The sequence below is a fragment of the Castor canadensis genome, chromosome X (genome assembly GCF_047511655.1).
Source record: "Castor canadensis chromosome X, mCasCan1.hap1v2, whole genome shotgun sequence".
Lineage (NCBI taxonomy): Eukaryota > Metazoa > Chordata > Mammalia > Rodentia > Castoridae > Castor > Castor canadensis.
In genome coordinates, this window is record NC_133405.1 from 34,292,404 (window position 1) to 34,312,939 (window position 20,536).

A 20,536-nucleotide genomic window follows, 5' to 3' on the forward strand; every position below is an offset into this window, starting at 1 on the left:
TGCTTGCCTTCTCTCTTTGTCCCAGCCCTCCACCTGGTGGAGGTGTTAAGAAGCAATGGAATGGTCACATGGCCAGAGATAAGAGAAAGCAATTTGGCTGATTCACAACCTGGATAAACATCTGCCTCATGTCATATTTAAAGTAAATGCAAAACTGGCCAATGAGCCTTGGCTTCAGGGTAGCCTAGCAGGAGCTTTCTGTCGTGCCATGTTTTCGTTGGCAAACCCTATTCTGAATCTCAAGGCTATAGCTGGGGGTCAACATACCATCCCTGATGGTCTCAAAGAAAATCAACTACTGTCAAGCAAATAGCCCAAGAAGAATTGGCCAATGGAGAACTTTCATGTTTTCTCTTCTTTCTGAAGCTGAGACAAACCTTTTTGTAGGTATGTTTGCCTTTGGATCATTATATCATGGAGCAAGGAATCAACCATCAATCACACCCATATGCTAAGTATTCTCCACAGTTGCACTGGGACCCATCTCATAAAAAGTCATACAGAATGTCTTCATCTGTATCCCAGAACAATAACCAGTTAGCACTGTTTTTTTGTCTCAGTTGAATAATACCTTGTCTTTGAATCGGTATTTAGTTGCCTGTGGGAGGCAGCCAATTTTTCAAGCTCCCTGGATATAAAGTACTATAGAAAGAGTGACCCTAGATGTAGTCTGGGTTGGTGTGAGTGGAGATTCCCAAGGGACAACCTTTCCAGGCAGTTTTTTAAGAGGAGGAGTTTAGATTATCAGCCTGGTTGGAAGGAATCTTACCTCTAACCAGAAATTTTTAAAATTTTTAAATTTTAGAAAACATGTTGAATTTATAAGCATCATATACATTCTCCTGACCATGGCTATTGTGAATTTTACCAGATACTATGTTTATACTATAGTAAGCCTTCTAGAAGCAAGGATGGGTCTAGTTTTAAGTAAAGGGAAAGGAAATTAATATAATCTTTTTGTCATCAGGAGAGACTACCTTTAAAAAAATCAGACGGGTCCCGCAATATCACTTCATACATATGTCAAAGGCAAGGAAAGATGATCTTCTGACTGAGGCGTTCATCTGAATGTATCCTAAGTTAAGTAAAGGAACCCAGGTGCTACCAGAATAACATGAAATAAAACAGAAACAGAAGTGGTAGGAGTGGCGCTCTGAAATTCTTAGGTTTCTATGTTCAAGGTAAAGATGACCCTACCAATAAAACGATCATTGATGACATCATTTATGATGCCTTTGCCCTTCAGCTGGCATTGCACAGGCACCACCTGGTTCTTCACCACATCTGTAAAGTGCATTGCCACCAGAGGGGAGGTGTAGTTAACCTGTAGGTGAGAAGACAATGAATTCTAAGTGGGTGAAAATGGCAGTAGGGAATGATCAGATATTCAGTTTAGTATAGGATAACCTCCACAAAGGAAACTGAACTGAGTAAATCTCATGATGCCAAGTCACAAATGACCACAGCAACCACATGCTGTCTCTGCTTGGGGAAAGTGTGGAGAAATTACAAATTTCTCATAAATCACTGTCAGATGTCTGACTGTCCTCTGGGGGAAACCAGTTCTTACTCAGAGTGATTTGATTTTCTGGATATCAGACCATGAATCAAGCCAGAACTAGTATCTATGAAGTCCCCACACTGGAAATAAAGCCTTCATTGCCCCAAGGTTTCAAATGGGAGAAGCAGGAAAGTGTGATTATTTGGGCATGATTAAGCACAATGGTAGTGATTTGTCTGCTTATGGCTTTGTCACTAATTAGCTATGTAACCCTGGGCAAGTCAGTGCCTCTCTCTGAACCCCAATTTTCTCATCTGAAAACTGAATGGGGTTAGATCAGACTATATATGAGATTCTTTCAGATGTGGAAGAGCATCTAGTTCTGATAGAAATTTGTAGAAGGAGGCCCTTGTTATGGCTAGTAACTCTTCTTCTGTCTAACTACCTGCTGCTCCCTAATTCTCATAAATCCAGAGCATTTCTTCCTTTGTCTCTGAGACCTTTTGACAGCAAAGAAAGAAGGGGATACAGCTTACGTGAGTCAGTTTGCCATAGTAAGGGTAATAGCGGAGGTCAAAAGAAGCTGACTCTGGGTAGTAACTGATGGATCGAATGTCGTTTTCATCACCTCTCTGCAAGCAAAAGCAGGTATATGTGGGTTATACAGTGATTTGGAGTCTGAGTTAAAGCAACTTGTAACCCAAGTGAAATCACAGTGTGACCCATAATCAACTGTCCCACGAAGACCACAAAAGCAGAATGGGGCAGAGCTCAGCCTTGACCTATCCCCAAAGGAGCACTTTCAGGGAGTTAAGTGGCTTTTCAGTTCAAAGAATACTGAAGAGAAAGGCTGGGCTGAGGAGGCCAAAGGTGCTCAGTATGGCTCTGTTCTGGTTTCTCTGGGATCCAGGCAGAAAAGCTCCACAGGGCTTTCAGTACTTGGTGCTGCTCTGGGAAGAGGGTCTATCACTCTAGCCCTTCTTCAAAGAATCATACTAGGCCTGGCACCCAGTCTTAGGCTTTGAAGCTGAGACAGGTATGAATTAGAACACATTTATTAAATCCTACTTCACAACTTGGACACTGCAGGCTTGGTTCTATTGGAAGTTGGAACAGATATGAAGGAACCTGGTGTATAGTTAAATGGTCTATAGTTAGCTCACCTAAACTCATGTCTCTCATCACATTCTCTGCAGTGTTTAATTATAGTAAGTGGAGTCAGCAAAGTAATGAAGAAAGACCCAAGTAATGGAAATGATTAAACAAGGTTACTACCATCCCATCATGCCAGATAGGGGACTGCCCATTTTGCTTATGCACTAACCTTGCCCTAAACAGCAGAGGTCTGGGGGCAATATGGACAAATAGTGCATTACTACTAGCCAATTACTCCACAGGTTCATGTTATTACTTCTGTCATAAATTATAATTGTTTTAGGTACAAGTTGAGCTCCCTATAATTTACTCTAGTTATTGCCTCATTCTGCTTGATTTTCACAGGTGGGTGTGGGCTTCACCAGTATTCATTATTATAGAATATATACAGACTCTTAATATGTCTTTTTTTTAGATAAAAATGATAGTTCTCCCGAGGTTCAATGTAAGTTGAAAAAGGAACATCTTACATTAAAGAACTACAAGCAGAGCTTAGTCCAATTGACATGTTAGTTTAAGGGCTGGGATGTGTCTCAGTGATAGAGTACTTGCCTATCATGCACAAGGCCCTCAGTTCCATCCCAGAACTGCAAAAAGTGCTACTTTAAGACTGAGTTGATCTTTATGATTTCTTTATATCTTCTAAAAATGACATTTATCTTTCACAAATGACTGTGGAATCAATTCCACTAGTTTGTAGTCACACGTCACATATGTGACTGTTTACACATACACATATACTTGTGAACACAGTGAATGTCCTTCCTACCTTGTTCCCCTGGTAAATACTACTTGACCTTTTAAAGCTCATCTTCGCAAGCATCACCTCCCACATAGAACTGATTTATCTCTCTTTAATGCCCCCACTGTACTTTTCATTGTGCCTTAATACTTCATTGCCCTGATTTTAGTCAGTCATATTTATATCAGCACCCCAACACCTAGCAAAGTACCTAGTATATAATAAGTGATCAATAAAGACTTGCTGAGTGAAGAATATTGCCTGAATAAATGCTTTTTTGCAGCTTTCTGATTTTCTACCACGAAGACTATAGTTTTGAGCTTTATTTCTAGTACTGACAAAGGAATTACCTGGTCTCACATACTTGCAAAACAACTGTCCAGAGCTAGGGGGTGCAGTTGATGTCATTGAACAGGAAAGAGCTACTGCCTATTTAAGCAAATTCAAGATCTAGGGCTTTTTCCTACAAAGGAGCTAATTGGTGCAGATGAGATAGGAGTTAATGGTTCCTCGTAGGACAGTTAATTAGCATATTAATGGAGCTCTGTTTATACTTCCCTTGTAGTCATTTGTTATTACAACACCCAGTGCTACTGGTCATTGCTGCAAAATGTGAAATTCAGTTTGAAAATCAGGGACTAATGACTCTAATGAAAGCTGTTTGTTTAGTTCAAAGAAACAAGTAATTAGAGCTAAAAGGAAAAGTATAAACAGAATCCCAATTAATGATTTGGCACATTGTTGTTTCCTGCTGTGGCCCCTAGCTGAGGTTCAGTCTTTGGCTTTCACAGGTGTAAATCATGCCATGTGCACACACACACACACACACACACACACACTCACAAAATGAATGTTTTCTGGAAGTAGGAAGGCCTGAAGGCACTAAAGTAAGTATAGTTATGAAAAGAATTAATGCTTTCCCTGTCTTATCATCCATGTGTAAGTCTTTGGAAGGGATGAACTACATTTTTGCATGAAACATCAATACTAACAGCGCTTACTCAAAATAACAGTTTACCTGAACTTTGCAGGAAACCTTCACAGGATCTCCAAGCTCAGGACAAAAGCCTACAATCTAGCAAAAGAAAACCAGTGTTTAAAAAAATGACAATAAAATTTTTCTCACACCCCCTTTGAATCATCCTTCCTCAGGCATAAACTTCATTGATTTTGCTCTCTCAGAAATGTTACAAACAGAAAATGTAAAACAAAATCAAAATTGTGCAACCCAGTTTACTCCTTGTTATATTGGTATCTTGTGTCTTGATACAACAACTGCAGCAAGATAACCCTAAAGATGTAAAGAACTTTTTGGTTTCAAGTGGAGTGTGCCTGGTAAAGGTTCTGCCATGCCATTAGTAAGGCATGACAAAAGAGAAGGAAAATGCTCTTGAAAAATAATATAAGCGCTGCCCCTACTACACCCCCATGTCAATCCTCTGTTCCAAAGGGTACAGGACCCCTCCATAACTGAGATTACAGGCATGTACCAACATGCTTAGCTAGGACCCCATTCTTACTAGAGGTCATCAAGTGGTAGGTTTGGGAGTAGGGAAGAAGAATAACAATAGGAAATATTCAGGGAGAAAAAGGAATTGATAGATCTGTCTGACTTTTCACTTTTCTGATGCTGTTAGTAAAAATGGACAAACCTGTCATGTGTAAAGACCAGAGAGCAAAAGAAATGGAGGGTTCACAGCCCTCCTACCCAGCTCACCACTTAACACAATCAGATATCGAAAGCTAATGTACCCGGTTCATCTTCAGCAGGATGCAAGGCTGTCCAGTAGAGTATCCAAAAGTGGGGTCCTCCAGACCAGAGCAGTTCTTCAGGAAGGAGCGCTTAAATTGGCAGGCTTTCTTGTCCTCATCTTCATTTCCATCTTGAATGAAGTACTGCCCTGGGGGGCAATCTACATTCATTTCCTCTTGAAGGCTGTCATTATAGCCTAAAGAATGTGTGGGTGATAAATGATCATGTAAGACAAGTGCTACAGGAGAAGGCCATGTTTTCAGTAGTTCTCCTTCCATAATTTCCCTATCTTCAGCATGTTTGTACACCTATGAAAGTCTGCTCAAACTACCTGAAGCCATGTGCTTAAGGACTTTCATTGGGAGTATCCCTCTAGGAAGCCTTCTTGGCTAGTCACCTGAGCACTCATGATTACCTGCTTTCTTGATTCTCATTCTCTCAGAACTTATGGATGTTCATCTCTGGGTCGTATGTTAATCACCTTAGAACTTTTCTCTATTTTCCATTATTCCTTTTCAGATGGGGTGAACTGTAAGTTTGTAGGAGCTGCCTCTTCTGCTTCTGGGAGAAGAATGGGCATATAGTTGGTAGATTTTGGAAGAGGGACTGAATCATGTCAAGGCATGACATATGTAAGGAAGCTAAGTTCCTAGTTTAAGTCTACTTAAGATCAGTTTAGAATATGTCTACCTTGGAGGTCAATGAGAGGCATCTGATGTAAGAGAGTGAGAGATAGTGTTGTGGAACCAAATGGATGTGAAAGAAGAGGAAGGGAATGAGAAGGAAGAGGAGGAGGAGGAGTAGGTAGAGGAGTAGGAGGAAGAGAAAGAAATAAACCACCTCCTCATCCTTTACAGTGAAAAGTTAGCACTGCAAAATAGGAACTTAGGTTGAAAGATAGAAACCAGTGACAACCATAGGCTCTCCATCAAGAAAGTGATGTGATGAGAGCTTGTCTACTGAGACCAAAGATACTCAGGGTTAGTGTTCCTTAATTTTGAACAGAATGCAAAGGGTTTTCAAGGTACATAGATCATATAGAGAGCTGAAAGGGGATAATTGAGTGTTCATTTTTTTGTACCAGATGCTGTAAAACTCATCTGCAGTTTTGGAAATTACTGCACTATTTTCAACTTGGTTTTAAGTGATGGCACCCAGTCAATTATGATGCACCCAGACATGTATTCATGTTCGAAGTAGCTTCATTTTTCAAAGAAGACTGTACACCTATGACCCACGAGAGGTAAAACTCAAAATGTACTGCTAGACCCATATCTAGACAGGTTGTGACTTGGTTTGATGTTATTAGAGGCAGCTGGGAGTTTAAAATCTGTACCAATCACAGCTATGCCTTTATTATTCCTTTGACAAAGCTACATTCAACTTAAGACCTGTTTTAATCTTTTTTTTTAAAGAACAAGAACTATGCTCAAATAGTAACTTTCTAAATAGAGCCTGCAATCATGTGTTCATTGTTTCCCTTGAGGTAGTTTCATTAAAAATAATGTGACATGGGCATGACCCTTATTGCAAAATCCCAGTCCTCATGTGAATGAAACTGATACTCTGGGATATCTATTTCAGATATGTGTTCCTTTTTAGCAGGACATATTATCTACTCTTAGTAAAAATCCAATGCTTTTCCTAATATTTTCTGCCTCCACTATCAAGTCAGAATTGGTGTTTCTCCATCTACTAGCTTCTTGGGGGAATTTCCTCAGCAGAAATTCTGGCAATATATGTATTTTTAAAAGTTCACAAACATTTTGAAAGAAAGGAAGATACTGTGCTGGCTATGGTGCCCAAAATATTTTTGTAGCCAAAAATGCAACTACATGGATCAGAAAGAACCCAGCTCCCCCATTTTACAGGTAAGGAATCTGAAACTCAATTTTACCAAAAATAGCACTGAACATTACTGATTTAAAGCTGAATTTGTAATTCCTGCTTAGAAGACCACAACATGATAGCACTTCTCAAACTTTAAAGTTCATATAAATCACCTGCAGAGTTTGTTAAAAGGCACATTCTGATTTGATAGCTTTGGGGTAGGGCCTGAGATTCTGCCTTTCTAACAAACTCCCAGGTAATACCCATGCTGTAGGTCCCTGGATAATGCAAGGGAGTCAAAACATGTTAATTCAAACACTGGTTCTGCTGCCAGAGTTTGATCAAGTTACTTCACTTTTCTGAATACCAGTTCCCTTATTTGTAAAATGAGGACAGTGGACTCTATCATGCTGGTTAAAGTTAAATGACAAAATTTATGTACTTAAATAACACTTCCTGCTACCCTCACCCCTCTACATGAGTCAGGCCAGGACAACCAAACCATCTGGCTTGCTTTTTTTCCATGAAGATTAGGTGTAGCAATGCAAAACCCCATGGGGGAAACCTCTTTTTTTTCTTAAACAGGATCTCACTATGTTGTCCAGGCTTGTCTCCAACTCCTAAGCTCAAGTGATTCTCCTGCCTCAGTCTCCCAAGTGCTGGTATTATTGGCATGTGCCATCATGCCTGGCTGGAGGCTCTTCTTTGATAGCTGGAAAAATACAGAATCTGTGTGCTTTAGGTTTAACCATAACCAAGCTGCTACTATCTCAGCTTTTGCTATGTGGAATGATCTCCCACAAAGTCATTCATTTGTCCTTGAAATGTATCTGATAACACTATAGAAACAGCCATCTCTATAGCATTTTATTGAGATGAAACTGTTGAAGTAATACTACCCAGAGATTAGTCTTCTGACTCCTTTCTGGAATGTTGTTATACAAAGGTACTTGCTTTCTCCCTTCAAGATAGCTCATCTGCAAGAAATAAATTGTTTTACCTTAAGAAAGTATAGGAGGCAGGAATCTTCCAGTTCTCCTTTACTCATAATTATGTTCCCACAGAATTATCTGTTATAAGTGATCACTTATAAAGGAGATCACTGGGATGTACTCAGGATTTAACTAGGTGCTGTAGGGTGTTCAGGAAGAGAAAACAAGTTCTGTGCCTCAAAGAGCTTACTGTAGAGTTAGCTGGTATTCTTTCAAGGCAGCACACAATCACACACTAGAGCATTTTTGATTATATGAAGGGGGCTTAGGGGAGTGCAAAGTAAGGAAAGACCATGATGGGTTGGGGTTACTAAGACAGATTTCTAGGCCAGATGAATTTTGAATTTTGAGTTCCCACCCATCTCCTTTCAAAAGAGCTTTTTCATTATTCAGAGGAACTTACCCTGGAGAAAGCCATTTAGGCTAATCACATAATGTTGCCAAGTGTCAGGTTCAGAAACGTTGAAGTTGAAGTTAAGGCTGTGAGCGAAGGGTCTGATCATAACTCCTGGCAATGAGAACAGGTCTTGGATATATTAACCCATTCTTGGATTTTTTTTTGTATTGATTCCCATGAAACCATTTCCCCCCAGGCAATCAAAATGAAAAGGATCATAATTTGCCAAGTATCATTTTACTTTTACTCTTAATAATTGAATTTCTAAGTCATTACCGGAAAGGACCAAAGTTAATTGAGGCCAAACATGCTGTGCAAGCAGATTGCTGTCCAGTGAGTTCTGACAACACAGGGCATTTGGGTACACTCACCAGGAGGCTTCACTCGCTCAGTGAACGTCGGCATGTAAGGATTGATGGTCAGAAAGAGCATGTACATACACAGGGTGACCACAGCAGCCAGGGAGGCATAGAAGAAGAAGTAAATGACTAAAATCAGGCCTGCAGAGCAATAAAAAATGATAGTGGTCAGTGCTTGCCTGCAAGCCCTACCTCCCCACTGAACTCATGAACCAGAACCAACCCAGACATGAGATGGCTTTTTCAATTCCCCAGATTCGGTATATCCTTGCTTATTCAGATTTCATCAATCTGGGATTGGTGAGGATTGTGTTGTGGGCTGATTGAGGTTTACCTTTACATCATTTCTGATGGAAGGGCTTGCTGAGCACATGATGACCATGAACAAGATTACAGGGGAGTGGAGTTTAAAGTACTGCAGAAGGCAAATTGCTTGAGAATCATTTGGGTAACAGTTGATGTCCTAAGCACAAATCATTCTTCTCTATTCGTTAAGGCAGATGCCCTGAAGAGTCCTAGCAGCTTGGTTGCAGTGATTATATGTATTTGCAAGTGATGAAAACAGCATTTCTTTTTCACATAATCTATAATTCCAACTTTTGATTAATTTCCACTGGACTTGCCTCTAATCAAGGCAAAGCAAGGTTTTACCCTACTTATCTCAAATCTTATTTATCTTTAGCAAAGTTTAAGTTGCTCTGCTTTTCAAAGAAAACACTGATGCAGGGCAGGGGAGGGAGGCAGGAGGAAATGTTACTTCATCACTGACACTTGCTGTTTGTAAACTTGGGCAATTTACAGAATGTCTGCCTGATTGCTCATAGGTAAATGAGAATAAGTTTAGCACCTCCATAATATCCTTATCTATATCCCTAACAATATCTGAAATTCAAACTGTTCTTATATCTTGTTCTAACTGTACCACTTTCTAGGTTCTTAATCTTGGACATGCTGTTTGTCACTCTGGGCCTCAATTTCCTCATCTGGAAAATAAGGACAATAGTACTACTTATTTCTTCATTAAATAATACATATGAACACAATAGCACAGCGCCTGGCAGATACTAAGTGCTCTATAAATGACAGCCATCATTAATATTATTGTTATTATTATTATTATTATCATTATTAGGATCAGAAGCACAGTTGTATGAATTGCCCCTCTGTGAACTGTATTAGGACTAGGTTTACCCCAGGATTAGGCAGCAGAGAGGTGAGTGAGCATGAAATAGCTGCTGAGAAGCTCTTTTCAAGACCTCCTTAGGGACCTCTCAGGCCACAATATTTGGCTTCCCTCAGAGTGGTGAGATGATGCTGGAACTAGAGATTTGAACTGAATCATGAACCAGAAACCAGAACAAACCACATAACTTTGCTGTGCCAAAAACAATTCAAGTATTAATTTTTAAATTGAACCATGAACCAAATAAAATTAACAGAGAGAGAGAGATATGTAGTGATCCAAGTAGAAATGGAACTGACTCATTATGTTTTAGAAGATGAACTAACACAGAACTGGAACATAAGCACATGGATTCAGCTGGAGTCCCTGAAGAAGAAAAAACAGTGCCTATGTGCTTGTCATCTGTGATTTTCAGCTATTGCCCACTGGCTATCCTAATGGAATGTACTCTGTGCTTCCTTCTCCATTCCTCCAACCCCATCCCTGTCCTGGGAATGGATCAACATCTAAAAGACTCAATTTCATGCATGAAAGGGGAAGAAATGGAACACAGGTGTATTCCTTTGGGAATATCTTCTTTCTCAGGATGTATGTCCAGGATGGGAGAATGGCACTAGCAATAAGTCCCCTCAGCCTCACCCAGGAAGGGATGCCCTGGGCCCTGTGATAACCTAATTATCTTACCTCTGCCCAGGTAAAACCAAGCATGGTCCCCATTTGAACTCATTTATCCCTCCAACCCTTTTAGCTCCAGATATTCAGGTTTTGCTTGGGGCTTTCCTCTAGGTAATTTAGGGTTCTCTTCTGTATGCTCCCCACCCCAGACCACTTATTTAAGTACTTAGATAAGTACTCATGCTCCCAACTCTTCACCCCTTCCACCAAAACAGCCCATCCAGCAGTCCTGAGGTCTTACACATCAGGGCCTTACTCATTGTTGGAATTCATACAGATTGTGAGATACTCCAGCAAGAGAATACACTCTGGTGTTTGAATCCCAGCACTGCAACTTAGTTATTGTGGGACTTTAGACAAGTTACTTACCCTCTCTAAGCCTCAGTTTCTGCATCTGTAAAATGGGGATAATAATATTACTACCTCATATGGTTCTTGTTAGTATCCAATAAAATAACCTAAAGTTCCTAAGAACAGGGGTTGCCCAGCTACCAAAGAAAAGGTCCAGGGTATATTAATAGGCTGGGTAAATAGGTTGAACATGTTGATGTCCAGGTTGGAACAGAGTTAGCAAATGCTCAAGTGGTCACCTAGCTGTCAGAAAAGAGGGCAGCAAGGCATGTGCTTTATGGCCTAGGCACTCATATTACCATTTGCCCTTTGCCCAGGAGTAGTCCAACAGACAAAGCCTGAATTGCTGGGCTCTTCTTAGACCTGCTAACCAGGGATCTGGCTATGGCCTACCATGTAGTGCTCCCACTATCATATCTTCCCCAGGTACTTGAAACTTCTTCCCTCATCCCCATTAATTGTCTATGGATTGCCATCTACCAGAGTAATTTAGATGAGCTCATTTGGTGAAGTTCCAATGGCTGGCTGTTTAGGGGTTAAGATATGGTTCCCCCTTCCCAGAATCACACTTTACAAGATCAGAATCATTTACAAGATCTGTTTTTTCCAGTCCTCTTTAGGCAAATATGGAACAGCTGTGCCCCGTTTGGAGCACCCCCCCACCCCTAGTGAGTGCCCAGCATTTGTCTGCAGCGTCTAGAATGTTGGAATGTCCCTTAAATGGTACATTTGTTCCAGTTGAGAGTTTGACGGATGGGCAAGGGTGGGGCTGGGAACTGAGGAGGGGTTCTGGGAGATGGGTGTTGTTTAGAGCCCCACACCTGCTATTCCTAATTCCAGGAAGTAGGGCTAGCTATTTCACCCTGATGGAGCTAAATTAGCAGCATTAACTATGAAGGACAGAATTCTAAGCCAAAGGGATCTTTTGAAAGCTTGGTCATCAGCTTCCACAACCTAGACCTTGGCAGTAGGAAACTCTTATTTCATCCATGATGTCGTCTCTTTTTCTTCTGTGGATTAACTGAATTAAAAATCAGCAGCTGCTCTTTTTCTGGGATGTGCAGAGTATAGCAAGTGTGAATTTTACTACAGGCAAAATCTCCAGAAGAGACCTAGCACTAATAGTTTAAGAAGTGGGTAGAACCCTGGGAAAGGAAAAGTAGGGAACTTGTGAAGTAAAAATGGTGGCAGCAGTGGCACAAAGAAGAAAATCTAAGGAACAAAACTCTGCCATCCATTAAGCAACAAGGAAGTTCAGCCTTAATCTCCAGTAATGATCTTTTTAAACCCAATTCCTTTGTGTCTACCATGGGGGAATAAAAAGCACCCACAAACAGGCCAGGGACAGGCTTTTGGGCTCTCGTCTGAAATTACTAGGTGAAGTGATAAGGCTTTGTTAACCCTTGGTCAGGTTAGCAGGGTCTTGTGTCTCATACCCCAGAAAGGGACTTCTGCAGAGTACTTTTAACCTTACATTTTAAACATCTTATTGGAGCCTCATGCTGATCCTGTGAGAGAGGGAAGGCAGGGATTTTCCCCTCTTTTTGCAGGTGCGGTGGCTGGATAGAAAGTGACAAAGCTGAGACTTAAAAAAAAAATCTGTGTTTTTGAGCTTATCCTGTCTCTCTACATTGCATACAAAGCCAAGTGGATTTCAGTTATACAATCGAGATTGTTCATCTGTTTGGGGATTGTCTTGATGGGTCTGTTCACAGTCCAGGCATTTCCCTAGGCACTGATGCCTTTATGTGAAATGTTAAGAGAAGTTTGCAAACAAGCCCATCCAGTGTATGGTAAAGGAGCCCTGGACACCGCACCAAAAGCAAAGGACACCAGACTGGGGCATTGGGATGAATGGGACTTACTCCAACTCTGACCTGTTTGGGCCAGAGACATCCTTCTCTCTGGATCCCACAGGTATTCATTCATGAGCTGCAATTTCTGCCACCAGGCATTGCCTGTTGGCCGACCCTGACCCTCTTCCTCCTTCTTTTCCTCCTCCCCCTTCTCTTCCTCCTGCTCTTCTTTCTCCTCCTCATCTTCCTCTTCCTCCAAATCAGGCGTCAACACCACCCGAGCCTCTTCTTCTGCTTCCTCCTCTTCATCAGCTAAGTAGTTCTGATTCACTTCATCCTGATCATCCTGGAACGGTGACAAAACACAATCCATTTTTTGAAAAAACTTTTCAATGGCATCCCACCAGCCAAAAATAAATGGAAACAACACAATATTGAAAGATGCATCAAATTTCCCCTTCCTTATAAACATACACATTATTACAAGAAGTGAATTTTCTTTCTCTCTGTTCTTTTGGAGGAAATATCCTTTCTATGACCCATATTGAACTGGTATTCTTTTGATAGAGGTGCAGATTTTATTTTCAGCTTTAGGCATTTGGGCTCTTCCTCGTGACATCTCATTCCACTTCTCTGTCCTGGGGCCTTGGCCTCCCACTTAACTTTGACCTGAGCTCACAGTGGAGGACAGAGTAGTCTTAAACATTTATGCCTATGATGACAAATTCCTAGTTCAAGCCAGCTTGTGCTAACACTCTGTATACTTTCAGCTGCTCAACCTCGCCATCCCAAGTAATGCCTAAAAATAGCCTGGGACAGACATTAGGAGGAGAAGCCAACTGCTACACCCTTCCTCAAAACTTAGATTGCCTCCCAAACAGTCAGGAACTTATTTTCTGCTTGCTGCCTTATGCTGCATGGACAGATCACCTGACAGGTGGGACTCCACCTTATCCTTCCTTAGTGCCCCCTGTACCCTGGGCAAAAAACTGGGCACATAGTAAATGTTCAGCACATTGATTGACTGCAGTGATTACTTGAGATTTTAAACTAATCTTCCGATAGTTCTAAGAAAATTAAACCAAAAAAAGAAGAAAGAAAAAAGCCCAGAATCCACCAACTGGTGTTTCAAATGCCTCCCAGCCACAGGCTGGAGAGCTATAAAATTGCTCTTTGGGAGTCTGCCAAAGCTCACTGCAGCAGCAGAAAATGAGGCCACCCTCTCTCCTCTCTGATTCCAAGTCTGAAGAGTGTTGGGGCCTCTGCACCTGTTGGGGTTAGATGAGTCAAATGCTAGAGGCCAGGGGTCTGTGCTGCCACCTTCCTGCCCAATTCTTCAAAGGCCACTTACAGGGCACTCAGCTAAAAATGCTGGCTTTGGTGGAGAGTTCAGCAATTTAGATTGCTCAGAATCAGTAAAAGTGATACAAAATGACAAAGCCCTACTCTCAGCATTTAGCCTGCCCAGCATTATCTAGCTCTTGAATGTAAGCATTCTCAAATTACTCTCTAATTTGTTTAAATGTACAGCTCTATATCACACACCATATCAGAACTGGCAGGGACTTTAAAGATTTGCTTGTCCTAGGGGGAGAGCACATAAGGGAGGTATGGGAATAGGTATAAAACCCAAAATATGAAAGCATTTGATGTCCCCATTCCAGAGGAACTAATACAGAAAACTTAAAGCGACAGAAGTTAACATGAGAAGGGGATCAGGAACCAGTGTAAAGATTGGTTAGAGATGAATCAATTTGGGTTGTAACACATTTGTACTTGGAAGCAATGCTAGGAATCTCTCTGTAGAGCTATCCTTAACTCAACTAGCAAAAACGCTTTGTCTTCCTTATTAATGCTTATGTCTTCTCTTCAATAAAATTAGAGATAAGGGCAGAACAGATTCTGTCTGGAAGTGAGGGGGAAGGGGGGAGAGGGTGGGGGAGGGGGGCAGGGGGGAGAAATGGCCCAAACAATGTATGCACATGTGAATAAATGAATAATAAAAAATTTAAAAAAAACAAAGCACAGGTCTCCCTGAGTAATTATTCAGTAAATAATATTTTTTCCATCCTGTTAATAAGAATACAATTTTTAAAAATCCAATAGTCATCTAGCTGGCATCAAAGTCTCCTCTGTATCACTGAATGCCAAAGGTCATGATTTCTTTTGATTTAAAAATTTTCTCCAATAAGGGCAGAACAGGTTCTGCATGGAAGTGAAGGGGGGTATTGGGGAGAGGATGGGGGCGGGGGGTAGGGGGGAGAAATGGCCCAAACAACGTGTGCACATGTGAATGAATGAATTAAAATTTTTTTCTCCAGCTTCAAAAAAAATGATTTGATTGTCCATCTAAGGCCCAGATGGGGGCCAGGATCTGGCCAAAACCATGTAGCAAATTCATGACAGATTTGGTATTCTCAGATCCTAGATCTCTTGATACTCTGGACAATTATGCTTCTCCTCCATCATATTGAACACAAGTGCCTAGAGATGGCTTGCAGATTTATGAAGCATGGTAATGTCTTAGGTTATGGGTTCCCAAGAGATTGTAGACACTTTTAATTAAGGATTTCTGACTCTAATATGGATTCACACATAAGGACTGGGAAAATAAGTCTTGTTTCTCACTAAATGTTGGATCAATGCATGTTTTTAAATCTCTTTCACTTGTATGTGAACTTATGTACATATTTGTTCTTCCAAACTGTTTTGAGCGCCCAGAGGGAGGGCCTATATTTTCTCACCTCTTGCTGGCTATCCATAATGTGAAGCCCACAGCATCACACAGTACCCTATGGGTACTGACCAAATATCAAGGACACTTGCCTGACTTTGGGTGAATATTCTCAGAGCCTGTCACCTTAACCTCAGTAGTCACATGCATTAGATTGGGTAGTCACCATGTGTGGCCCTTATTACACCAGATTCTCAGAATTTGAAATGTAACATTTCATCATGGAGGGCTTTATATTCTTTTTATATTTTATGAGCAACTCCCCTTTCTCTCCTTGTTGCCTATGCCTGCCTTCCACCTCTGCTCTACAGAGAAAGCAGCTGGCCATGGCCTCAGTCTGATCTTATTTGTAGATATAAGATCTCATGATAATCCTATTAAAAATGGCTTGTCATTAAAGCCTTTCCCTCTAGGGAAGAATTAATCTTCTCAGAAATAATTTTCCTCTACAGATCTCACACCACCTGAGCCTTTCTTCAGGAACCTCAAATATCTTTTTTCTTTTTCCCTGCTTCCAGGGATAGGGCAATGTTTCATTGTGCAAGAGATACCTTCCCCAAACGTTCCTCAATTAAATTCTGTGTAAAATGCACTTTCATGCAACTATTCAACAAAATCCAGTCTTTGGTGGTGAGAATCATTATCCTCAAGGTTCTGTTTTTGTCAGTTTCCTAAAGTGGCACTACCCTCATGTGATAGTGTGGCTGAGTATGCTGGGATATGGTAGTGGGTGTGTGCTGGGGCCATCATGTTTCCCTAATAGGGAAGTCTGACGGACAGGGGGTGGCTCCATTTTGAGCAATCTAAATATATAAACAAATATTTAAACAAACAGTATGAGCCAAAGGATAAATTTGTGTCCTGCATTGAATAACACCCTGTAAACATTTGAATGGTTGGTTGATTTTTAAAAAGACAAATTAAGTATACAACTGCATCAAATAATCTCTTTTTAAACTTGATCAAGTTCTATAAAAAACAAGATCCTCTTGTATACATAAAATCCAAACTTCTTGACCAATAACTGAAATTATGCACACTTTTATTAAAATTACTTAGAAAATCAGCCAATTAAATATAGTTGCATATGCCGCACAGACTATGACTACATTGAAAGCTAAAAGTGACTTTCAGGATGTCAAAAGTCATTCTACAAATTGTCACAAGAATGCTGAGATAAGCCCTCTGTTGGCATGGGATTAAAAGAATTTGTGTTTTCTTCTGCTGGCTCTTGAGAGTCTTTACTTAGTTTCCTGGTTATATAAGTGGCCATATTCAAAGAAAAATGGATTATGCTTTTTCTTTCTGGGACTTGTATTACAATCTTCTCGGGAACATTTCAGAATACTCCCCAAAGTACTGTGTATACTATATATTAGTGATTTATGGCAAAATAAATGTGAGAAACTTTTGAATCAAATAAATTTGTAATGCACCCTGGAGATAAGTGGTGACACAAAAGGGGTGTGTGTGTGTGTGTGTGTGTGTGTGTTATGCAGGGTGAGGTGACAGGCACAGTGGTAAATGAGTGGGGGGTGAATCATGGGCTTAGGGAGTTGCATGCTGCAAGTATAGTAAAAAGAGCACAAGGTTAGAAATGAGGAGACTTGCATTCTGGCATTGGCGGGGCTCCACTAACTTGCAAGTCACTCTGGCACTCTGCACTCCAGCAGCCTTCTTTACATGATGAAGTGTTCTGAAGAGATGACGTTTAGGCTTCCTTCTAGCCCCTATCAAGGATTCTATGGTTTTAGCTATAGTTTGGAGTTTCTGCCTTAGAAAAAGAGCAGCTGGGCTCTAAGAAATTACCACCCAAAGGGACTGAGACAGCTGGGTAGGCAGTGCCTTTCATTTCCTGTTCCCCTTCCCTTCTCTCTTGGCTAAATATTTGCAATGAAACCTCTACTTCCAGACTCCAAAAGGTCTGTTCAAAGTCTATGCTCCGAAGAAAAAACTTCAGAAGGCCACTTATTCTCTGGTGTCTTCCCTTATCCCTTATTTTTGTTCCACAGGAAGAAAGGCTTCCTACTTCCATCAGGCAATTTAGGGTGCCCAGGGGTTCTGGGAATCACTGTTCTTTCTTGAAATGCTGGGCTTCTCTAAACTTTGCTGTTTCTGCCCATCTTAAGGAGAGGCAGCCATAAACCAATGTCTACATAGCCCCCAACCCGACAGCAAAATATTTTGCTCCCTGGAACTCACAAGTCTGTAGCGATAACCGTAAGGAAAGGCCGGAGCCCTTCTGTACCGGAGTTGCCTTCTCATGGCTGTTCAATGGGTAAACACACCGCGGAGGCAGGCAAGTGGGTGAGAGTTCTGGAGCTTCTGCTGGTTCAGGAGACACTGATTGCTGGGGACACTTGGCGCCTGGTAAAAGTGAACCCTCCTGGCATGAGCCCTTCCCCAAAATAATCTAACATGCCCCTCTCTCATTGGTTGGCCCCTTCCCCGAATCAAAGGAAAGCCCTTATGGAAAAGTAAGATCATCATTACAGGGAGGGGGAGATATTCTGGGTCACGAGGATGAGCGACTCACCACCCCTCTTCATGTGTCTTTCCACCCTTGCCCTTCCCCAGCGTCTGAGACATGATGGACCCAATGGAAATCTTAAGTCATATTCTTCTCAATTGAAAGTTGCCTATCAGTATGTGTGGGGGGGGGCGTGGGTGGGAGTTGGGGTGAGGGGAGATAGCCAAGAATAACTTGCTTTATTCATGAGGCTGATCTCATGCAAAAGGATCTAGAGTGTCAGAGAAGATTCCCTTTGCTCTCCCCACCCCCTTCCCCCCACACACACTCTAAGCCACCTACAATATTCCTTATTGTGTCAATCCACAAGCTTCTTAAAATGTAGATTATGCCTTCCGATTTTAGAGGCAAGGCTCCTGCTTTAACCCTTCTTAGTCCAAAGAGGGTCCTGAACATAAAGAAGCATTTTTCTAGCCCACATGTCAGAGTGGCCCCATCAGTCCCTGCCCCTCATACACACACCCCTTGGGATCCCAGCCAAACTTGTGTAGTGGTTGAGATCTATAATTATCCCGTAGCATCAAGGCAGGGAACAAGCCAGAACTTTGCAGTGTCAGTTTCCCAGACATATATAACTCCTGAAGCCCAAATGGGAAGAGGCAAAAGAAAAAAAATAGTAGAAACAGCTAAGAATATTGTGTAGCATTTTTGGTCTATTTGGTCCATGCCACTTGGAGCCTGAGTGGCTAAAAGGCCTGGATGGAGTTTGTGATCCTTCCTTCAAAATTAACCCTCCCCCAATACACACAGGTGGCTAAGAATGTTGTAGAAACTGAGATTCTGGACATATTCATAAGCAAGAAAATAAGCACAATCAGTTGGATTTAGTCATAACTCCAAGTTTAAGCTATTCTGATGAAAATGGCTTCAATTCTGGTTAATGTTAAAAAAGGACCCCATTTTTTATAATGTTACTAATCAGAATTCTTTCTTAACAGAGTCTCTCAAACCTGTCTTTGAAAAGAAAGAAAAACTCTTGCCTTTCTTTGTATTTTAATAAAAGCAAAATATATTCCAGGAGATAATCTGGACTGGGTAGATGTTGAACTTCTCCATTCCAGTATTTTCTTATTAGTGTATATTACTCATACACAGGGGTTTCGTTGTGACATTTCCTTACATGCATATAATGTACTTTAATCACATTCACCCCCTCTTATTAATCTTTTGTATCCCCCTCCCATCCTTTTTTCTGCAAGTTTAATGAGTTTCATTATGCTATTTTCATACATGCATATAACGTACTTCAGTCATAGTTACCCTCCCATTATCCTCTGTTTTCCCCCTTTCCCTCCTGCTGGGTTCCCACCCTAAGCAGTCCCCCTTTTACATTGATGTTACACACACACACACACACACACACATACACACACATACACATTTGGTCTAGATTCTGCATATGAGAGAAAATATGTGCTATTTGTCTTTCTGAGTTTTGCTTATTTCACCTAACGTGATGATTTCTGGTTCCACACATTTCCTGAAAAATGACATAATTCCATTCTTATATATGGTGGAATAATACTCCATTGTGCAGATATATTACATTTTCTTTATCCATCATTGACGGACACTTAGGCTGATTCCACAGTTAAGCTATTGTAGATAGTGCTGCTATACACATAGGTGTGCAGTTATCTATTGTATGTTGACTTATATTCCTTAGGATATATGCTCAGGAAACATTCCAGTATGTTGTGCTTTTCCTGATGCAGAGTATGAGAATTCTGAGGCCCATGGAAGCTTCAAAACCAAATAATAGATCAACTGAGCTTGTCTTACTAAAACAGGAAAGAATATGATCATTTTATTGACATTTCAAAATAAAAAATCTGTATGAGTTCACATTCAACTCTGGTTAAAGAAGAAACCATTCCTGCCAATTTTGAAAGAAAAAAGCTATATGCTTAGTAGTGCAGCAGAATGGAGTCATAATTGGCTAATGGGGCTGCAAATGGAGCAGTGGCTACAAAAGCAAGAGAGGAGGGAGAAAAAGAGGTGTTAACAGCATATTTAAATGAGAATTAGCCAAGTCTCTAAAACTACATGCTCATTCCTTGGACACAGTATTAACAACTGATTTTATAAGTTCTTTGTCCTGGTTACCTGCTATAGTAAAACCTATGGTTGCTGACAACAGCAACTGGGACCACAAACAATCTTACAGACTGTTTCGAAAGAGATGGTAGCACCTTTCAGAGAGTCTTTGACTTTTCCATGAGATGTATTAGTTCATGGCATCTGTTTTTGTGGATCATTTTCACAAATGTGTGTGTGGTGGGGGGGAGCAGTGTGTCCCAAAACCTTCAAACAGAAGTTGTGAACTTTCACTACTCAGGAATTGATTAGATCCACAGAGAGACTGTGAGAGGTCAATGTAGTGGAGCTTTGGAGTTGTTTGTCATTGGAGTCATCCAGACATTGTTGAGTACTCTCTAGAACCCCAGTCCATTCTGGAATTAGTGACCTGTGAACTCTGAAGTCATTGAGTAAGGAATCTCTGTGTCAACCTAGGGCCTGAGGCTGGCCATAAGTGCT

General features: G+C 41.0%; 1 protein-coding gene across 2 annotated transcripts; it reads right to left on the bottom strand.

Moving 5' to 3' along the window:
* Positions 1-1,162: 1,162 nt before the first annotated feature.
* Positions 1,163-18,037, bottom strand: Atp1b4 (ATPase Na+/K+ transporting family member beta 4). 2 transcript variants are annotated; one of them, XM_074064423.1, is made up of 8 exons: positions 17,671-18,037; positions 12,816-13,080; positions 8,742-8,870; positions 8,377-8,481; positions 5,151-5,347; positions 4,417-4,473; positions 2,038-2,133; positions 1,163-1,324 (listed from the first exon to the last, which is right to left on the bottom strand). In XM_074064423.1, the coding sequence occupies exons 1-8, from the start codon at positions 17,731-17,733 to the stop codon at positions 1,163-1,165; spliced, it is 1,074 nt and encodes a 357-aa protein (XP_073920524.1). In that variant the 5' UTR covers positions 17,734-18,037. The 2 variants fall into 2 exon arrangements, with proteins under 2 accessions (XP_073920524.1, XP_073920523.1); XM_074064422.1 differs by having other exon boundaries at positions 12,804-13,080.
* Between the last annotated feature and the right edge of the window lie 2,499 nt (positions 18,038-20,536).